We start from the raw sequence: 8,316 nt of genomic DNA, 5'->3' as shown, positions 1-8,316 counted from the left end.
AACTATTTAAAATTGACAACACTGTGCAAACCAAAACACTTTTTTGTAATTTCTTGTTAAAATTATCCAATCGCTAATTACCCCTTTTTTCTCCACCTTCAAATATTCCTTTAGTCATTGCTCAGTTAACACTAAGATGTAAAAAACTATTCCTTTTATTCAAATCCTAATCACCAATCAAGTTATACTCGTTCCTCTTGGCAAAGGTGTAATGACCAGTAGCATACTATACCTATCAGAAAAACCGGAAGGAACATAAAGTCGTAGAATTCATTAGAAGAACTATACTAAAGCTAGAAGAATATGACGTAATGTCGACATGTTTAATGATTTTGTAAGTAACAAAATATAATGTTAAAGTAAAATGCAATGTTTGAGAAAACTGCATCTTCATATACAAAATTATGTAACATATGTATTAATGACAAAAGATTATAACACACGTATCTTTGAAAAATTTGTTTCTTTGGGTGGCATAATTTTATATTTAATTGACTCTCAATAATTTTAAAGTAGTGATAAAACTGGAAACTAACAGGAAGTGTGAAATTTCTATCGTTGGTGCCTTTACAACACGTGGAGGGATTTTTTTCTATTGTGTTTTCTTTCCTTTTTCTCTTTTTTTGATAATCCTTTCTTCTCATTCACTTTCTTCAGTCTATTGGCGGTAGTAGCATCTGGCTTATTTTTTGCAGCAGTATTGGCCTTAACTTCGACCATTCTCTTAAACAAAATTGAGTGGTGCGAGCCGAGTGGCCGCTTTTCTACTTGTTCAATGAAAACAGCATGATTCCATGTTCTTTGCTCAACAGACACATTCAACCGATCAAGCAGCTTGCATGATAGTGACGGAATAATTGGCTGCAACATTATTCCAACAACACGAAGTGTTTCAATACAAGCTCCTAAAATTATATAAACTTCGTCCATTCTATTTTGTTTTTTCATTTCCCATGGCTTTGTTGACTGCATAACACGGTTGGCGCAATTCAATATCAATATTATTTCTAGCAGCCCCAAAGAAAACTCAAAATAATCAAAACGTTTGGCTACCAGTTCAGGTAGTTGAACTAAGCTATTATAAAGATATGCTCCTTCTTGTCCAAGTGCGTAAATACCTTCTTTAGAAATAGGCGGAACAATTTGTTCAACATTAATTGCTGGACCAGTGCAACGGCTTAAAAGATTCCCTAGAGTATTCGCCAAGTCACAATTGGCAACACTGATCAATTGTGTCATACTAAAATTCTTATTAGAAATGAGAAGACTTTGTCTCAACAGGAAGTAACGCAAGGCTGTTGCTGACACTCTTTCAGTAGTTTCGACAAGACTGACGATGCTGCCATCCGACTTTGAAATTTTTTGGCCGTCTGTTGCCTGATGGGAGTGAACTACCACTTGCTGAGGTATATCAAATTCAGCAGCTATCAGCATAGCAGGGTCTTCATTATTTGTCTGGGCAGCTTGTTGGGTTTGCGAATCATGCTCATCAATCCCAGCGACAAATTTAAACTGACCAAGTGAAAATTTAATTTTCTGATACCGAGCAAAGGCATCCTTTAAAACACTTGTAAAACAATTACCAGTGTCAGGGACTGCATTCACAAAAAAGATGGGGCTCAATCTATCAGCAGAAAAATTATCCGAATTCTCCTTATCTGGGAACATGGTTTCGTTCCCAAGGCAATTCTTTTGCTGAACCTCTTCACTACCTTTTTCCATCTTAGTTTCAACAACTTTCTTAGCATCAAGCCACGTTTTTTCAGACTGAGATAAGTTTTCCGTTGCTTTGTGTTTTATCTGTTGCTTCCTTTTTACTTCGTTTTCCAAGTTTGTCATGGTTGAACTTATTTTGACCATTTGATAGTAAAAGCTAGATACAATTCCATCTAAATCCATTCTCCCAATTTGGCTTTGGTATCTTCTCAATTTTTCTGTAAGAGAGTCTGTGCGTCGGATACAATCCATTACTTCCCACCGTGCTCTTACTGCTTTCTTCATTTCTGGACATTTGTAAAATTTTGATAGTGTGTTGGCAATTGTTGCAAGCTCATTGTCGAGTTTTTCGAATGAATCAATCCGTTTACTACCAGCCATCTTTTTAATTTTTGAAAAACTGATGGTCTTTTTGTCCATCTGAGCTGCATTGTCATTTCCCAAAGGCAACTTTTTAACCTCAGGTTCCAACTTGGAAAGTCTTGTAGATTCAGAGACATTCATTTTCTTCACTACTGTGCTCTTCTCTTCAACAGGAAGCCTTATATCTTTTTTCTTCAGAAAATTTTTCATTTCTTTATGAAGTTCAGTTAACGTAATGTCTTATTTGCTTCTCGCTATATTCAATACTAATGGTAAAAATTACCTGAAACCGTCGCTTATATGCAATAGGTGACGTCATTTATATGCATGAGATGACGTCATTAAATACGCCTGGTTTGCTGCCAGAATAGATTCGCTTGTCATGACGTCATTCAACATCTCGTTTCTCTTAATCTTTCAAATTAGACAATTAATTTGCGATAGCATCATATAATTTTTTTTAAAGAACTGTGGAATGATTGCATTCAATCAAAAGGATATTCTAAGAAAGATGTTGTAGGATATTAATTTTCAAGAGAACAAGTTGCTATATTCAAGAAATGGCTTCAATCTTAAAGGCAAAGTCGGTATGACAATATGATGCCCTTCTTATAGAGTGATACTGCCACTAAAGCCTAATCTACTAATATTAATTAATATTTTAGTTACTGTGAGCTAGCGTTTAGTTTTAATTATAAAACAAAACCAAAATTATTTTTTTAATTTTCGGGCGTTTTTCATGTTTGAATTTGTTGTGTTTTTTCACAGTTAATTTTTTTTTGGAAGAATAGGAAGATAAATCTGCAAACCAAGATTAGAATATTGGAAGCTACAGTGATGGCAGTGTTGAAATATGGCTCTGAAGCATAGTCACTCCAAAAATCGGATGAAGATTTGCTAGATGTTCTCCAGAGAAATTGCCTACGGAATGTTCTAGGTACCCGTCTGACTGACCGTATTTTAGACAGTAGGCTGTACGAATGGTTCAATCCCGCTTTCTAGGGCTATAATGAGAGAAAGATTGAGATGACTAGGGCACGTTATATGGATGATAGATTGTCGAAGATTGTCCTTTTTGGCCAACCGTCTATTGCTAAACGGAAAGCAGGTCGTCCGCGGTTGGGGTGGGAGGATGTCATATAGAAAGATTTAAAGGAAATGGGAACTTGCTGGGAGGTTGTAAAGAGGGAGACATAGGATAGATTGGTATGGAGGAGGAGTGTGCGTAGCTGTGTTGGCCTCAGGTGGCTTGCCCAGCTCCAACACACCGTTGACCAGGTGCCCAAGAAAAATGTTCTGTTCGTCATTGGGGACTTTAACGCTATCGTCGGACAATCAAATGCAGGTTTCGAAGACGTAATGGGCAAGTTCGGACAGGGGAGACAAAACCTTAGGGGGAAATACTCATAGATTTCTGTCATGATAACGAGCTTTTCATTACGACATAGAGAACGCAGAAAGGTCACATGGAGATCCCCAGACGGCTGAACCTAAAATATGGTTGACCTCATACTGGTCCGCAAGTGTTGGAAGTCGTCAGTGCTGAATACAGTATCTTTGGCCGGTGGTGATTTTGACTTAGACCCTTTTCTAGTCATGTCAGAACTCCATATGTGCCTCCGAAAACCCCAACCACCCAAGAAAAGCTACCCAAAATACCGTGTCGATCACCTAAAAAACATCAAAACAAGAAACAAATATAAAACTGCTCTCTCGAATAAGCTGTCAAACATCCAACTCATGGGAATCCCAACTACTGAGGAAGTCGACCGTCTGGTTGGTGAAAGCGCCTCAATTATCAGAGAAACGGCTCATGAAATCTTAGGGGTACAGTCCCGCTCTGATAAACCATGGATCACACCCGGAATCATCGATATCTGTGCTGAAAATGTATTTACGCCAACAAAAAAGACCGACAAAGCCAGGATGAATACAAGAGATTAAAACGTCTAGTAAGGGAAAAAATACGGCAGGCTCTGCGTCAATACGTCAACGACAAGTGCCATGAATGCAAACACGACTACAAAAAAAATGACAGCCACTACATGTACAAAACAGTACAGGAGCTGTCGAAAAAGAAACCCACGACAGCAACAACCCTGTTTAGATAAACATGGACAACTTATCACAGATTCTGAGGAGAGGCGGGAACGCTGGAAGGATCACTTTTGCCAGAAACTGAACCCCACAATAACCCCTGACCCATCTATCCTACTGTCTTTTCAACTACCGGAGTACCCAGTAGATCCAAGTCCACCACCATTACGAGAAGAGGTAAATCCGTGAAAATAAATAAAAGCTCCTGGCCTAGATGGCATACAGTCAGAGCTAATTAAGTTGGACCCTGAAGAACTGGTAGACATCTATCATAAAGTCACAGTTGGCATCTGGGAAATAGACCACTCCTCCAGATCTTGGGCGAAAGCCAAGATTGTCCCCCTTTACAAAAAGGGTGAAAAAGGCGACTGTAATAACTACAGGCCAATTAGCATGACAAGCCAACGGGCAAAGATCCTTACAAAAATCCTACTTGATCGACTGCTTGACAGACCTCACTTTAGAGGAATATTAGACCGGCTTCCGAGGAGATCGATCTACTATAGATCATATATTTTCCACCCGGTAACTGATGGAGAAAAATATAGAAATTGGGAAAGAACTGCTCTTACTTTTTATTGAGTTTAAACAGGCCTTCGATTTAAAATGGCGCAACAGGCTTTGGCACATACTTCTGCATTATGGAGTCTCCAAATCATGGTAACGCTGATCAAAGATATGTATTTGAGCTTCTGTAGCCAGGTTCAGACGCCTGAGGGATTGACAGAAGAGTTCCAGGCGTTAGCAGGTGTTCTTCAGGGTTGCCTCCTATCCCCTCATCTATTTGATCTGTTTCTAAATGCAGCTTTATAACTTGCTAAAACCACAGGCGGTGCATCCATTGGAGGGAAACTTATCGACAAATTAGTGTACGCAGACGACATCGTAAAAATCAACAGTCATGAACATCTCCTCCAAACAGACACAAACTAGATAGCATCAGCAACCGAAGCCCTTGGGATGGTTTTCAACCACAGTTTATAGAATTATCCAGTAAGTTTATCGCAGATAATTTCTGGTCTTCATTCTCGGTGCGAACAAAAAGCTCCTCCCCCTTATTTCTGCATTAGCGGGTTAATCTGTTTCCGTCAATCAATGAGAAATGGTTACAAAGTGCATTATTCGTAATAGCGGGTTTCAACTTGTTTCGCGTCCAAGAGAAATCAGACTTGTCTACTCGTGAAAAGATCTAATGCCGCTTATGTTTATATCTGCAAAAACGTTCTCTGGAGCACTCTCACCTTGGTCCGGGTTTTTATAATGGGTGAGATAGGGAATGATCATACTGCTAATTCTATAAACTGTGGTTTTCAACACAACAAAAACAAAAGTCATGTGGGTATCCAGAGACTCTGCAACCAGAGCCATACAGCTAACCATAAAAGGAGAGCAAATTGAAAATCTAGAATCTTTTGTCTACCTTGACAGTCTTTTAACCTCTAACAACGATTGCTCAAAATCGATTAGGTGTAGACTGGGGCTTGCAACCAGCAGCTTCAAGAGCCTATCATCAATTTGGATGATAGGATACTATCAAAATCATTGAAGGTCCGTCTCTTTAACTCTCTCATAATCCCCATTGCTATGTGTGAAAGGGAAACATGGTCAATTAAAGCTGATGACGAAAGGTGAATCTCTGCATTTGAAACAAAATGTCTCCGTCGCATAGCAGGGATCACCTACATCGACCGAGTATCCAATGAAGACCTCCGCAAACTCCTCCACTGCTCATACACTATTATGGACCGAATTAGAAGTCAGTAGCTCCACTGGCTTGGTTATATCCAACGAATGTCATCAAATCAACTCAACAAAGTCACGTTTGAAGGATGGGTACATGGCACACGACCTCGTAGCCGACCTCGAAAGATATGGTACGACAACTTCAATGGCCAGAACCTCACCCAACCCATGCGTCTTGCACCAGATAGAACCGAATACCGTCACCATATTCAACGACTAGTTAGAAAAGAAGCCCCAATACAGCCACAAAGGCCGGGTGGGATATAAGTCAAAATTAGGTTGGAAAGCTATTTCAAAGTTAAGCGTACTAAGATCTTAAGTAAAATAAATTCTACAATCATATCCGATATTTTAAAAAAATGCATTCGAACTTCCACGGAAATATTCTACTTTGTTATGCAAAAGTGGTCTAGGTAACATTTAAGGCGAAAGCGAGACAAGAGTATGATAAAATGCATGAAACAAAAAGCAATATTAGAACAAAATTGTTGGATTGTCTTGCTTGTATTTGACCAAAGTTATCGATTGCTATTCAAAACCAGATTTAGAAAATGTTTTCACGTTGGAAGGCCGTCAATAAAATCGAATTTGATCGGTTTTGCTTAATTGTAGAATATTTGCCGCATCTCAGTTTCTCTTTCCACTTACAGAAAAAAAACTTACAGTTCCACCTACAGTTCAATCACTTTTTGGCAAAAAAAAAAAAAAAAAAAAATCAGCAATGAGTAATTTCCAAAGATGAGGACTTAAAAATTCTGTCAAGGAGTTTTTCGGACAACCATAATTTTCTGCTGTAATGTTCGTTAAGATTGGGGAAATTTCGGAAGGTGTTTCCAACTTTTTCTGGGATATTGTAAATTTACCAATGCTAATAACTCCACCTGAGTACCTTTAAACGTAACAGTTTGACGTATCTAAAATTATCATTGAAAATATATTATATTGATGTATATGTAGACAAAATGCACGCTTCCAAGGTTTGGGGCCTAAGGTATAAAACATATATATATATATATATATGTATATATATATATATATATATATATATATATATATATATATATATATATATATATATATATATATATATATATATATATATATATTTACACCTAACCTGGGCTTTATTTGTCAAGGCCTGAATGCTAAGCGATGGACATGAGCTAGATTGGGACCCCATGTGAAAGTGGAAAACAAAAATAAAAATATATTGTTGGTATGTGTGTAGAGCATGGCATGGTTACCTCTTGGGCAACAGTCTAACCGTTGACGGATTTAGGTATCAGTGAATAAGTTCCAAGGCGAGAGTGGAAGTTGGGACAACTTTTTGAAGGTGCCCACATCACCTGCTCAGTGTCTCTGGCAAGTGACCCTCAATTTGAAAAAGTGGAAATAGGCTCAGATTTTCTGAACTGAGATGAGGCAATGAATAGATACTATAGGGAAAGTGATTGGATACGGTAGACATCCGTGAACAAGTGCTAAATTGAGAGAGGAATTTGGGACAATATTTGGGGGCACCCACCCGCCCAGAGTTTCGGGAAAGTGACCCAAAAATTTAACAAATGTGTGAAAAATTCAAATTTTTTTCAGAATGTGGGGCTAAGCTTAGGCAATGAATAGGTACTATTTGAAAGATAAAGATGGATTTAAACGATTGTTTTGCCTGTTATTTTAAGCAAATTTATGGTCCTATGTCCATTTTAAATTCTTGGTCAACCTTCTTAAGACCATAGGCGGTTGTGCCTTGTTTGCCTCTTTTTTAAATTCTTGATCAGCATGCCTAAGACTCTAGGCAGGTTTGCCTTTCCAAAAACTAACCTGACAAGTATGTGTCCAATAAGAGTCATTCATACTCCTGCCATTTACCCGTGCCTCAGTCATTTAAACATTTGCCTCTCAATTACTTGGACTATCTGTCTTGGCTTTTCTCTGTCTACAATTACCCAGCCCAGTCTTGATGCAACCTATGCAACCTATTGCCCAAAATACTTGATAACTTCAATTCAATATATATATGAATATATATATATATATATATATATATATATATATATATATATATATATATATATATATATATTATATATATATATATAATATATATATATATATATATATATATATATATATATATATATATATATATATATATATATATATATATATATATATATATATATATATATATATAATATATATATATATATATATATATATATATATATATATATATATATATATATATATATATATATATATATATATATATATATATATATATATGTATATATATATGTATATATATATATATATATATATATATATATATATATGTATATTTATATATATACATATATATATATATATATATATATATATATATATATAATATAT

The 8,316-nt window shown here is 36.6% G+C and overlaps 1 protein-coding gene across 1 annotated transcript; it reads right to left on the bottom strand.

The window, feature by feature from the left end:
* Window positions 1–567: 567 nt before the first annotated feature.
* Window positions 568–2,289, bottom strand: LOC148951099 (uncharacterized). The gene has a single exon (XM_089090998.1). It carries the CDS (start codon window positions 2,287–2,289, stop codon window positions 568–570), a length of 1,722 nt encoding a protein of 573 aa, XP_088947124.1.
* Window positions 2,290–8,316: the final 6,027 nt, after the last annotated feature.

The sequence above is a fragment of the Artemia sp. Qi Xiang Cuo genome, chromosome 6 (assembly GCF_049724085.1).
Source record: "Artemia sp. Qi Xiang Cuo chromosome 6, ASM4972408v1, whole genome shotgun sequence".
NCBI lineage: Eukaryota > Metazoa > Arthropoda > Branchiopoda > Anostraca > Artemiidae > Artemia > Artemia sp. Qi Xiang Cuo.
The sequence above is the reverse complement of the archived record's forward strand: the minus strand, read 5'-3'. Positions and strand labels throughout refer to the sequence as shown.

What these genes read in the sequence shown, in the direction of transcription:
- LOC148951099 (XM_089090998.1), bottom strand. Translation starts at nt 2,289, where the DNA reads ATGAAAAATTTTCTGAAGAAAAAAGATATAAGGCTTCCTGTTGAAGAG.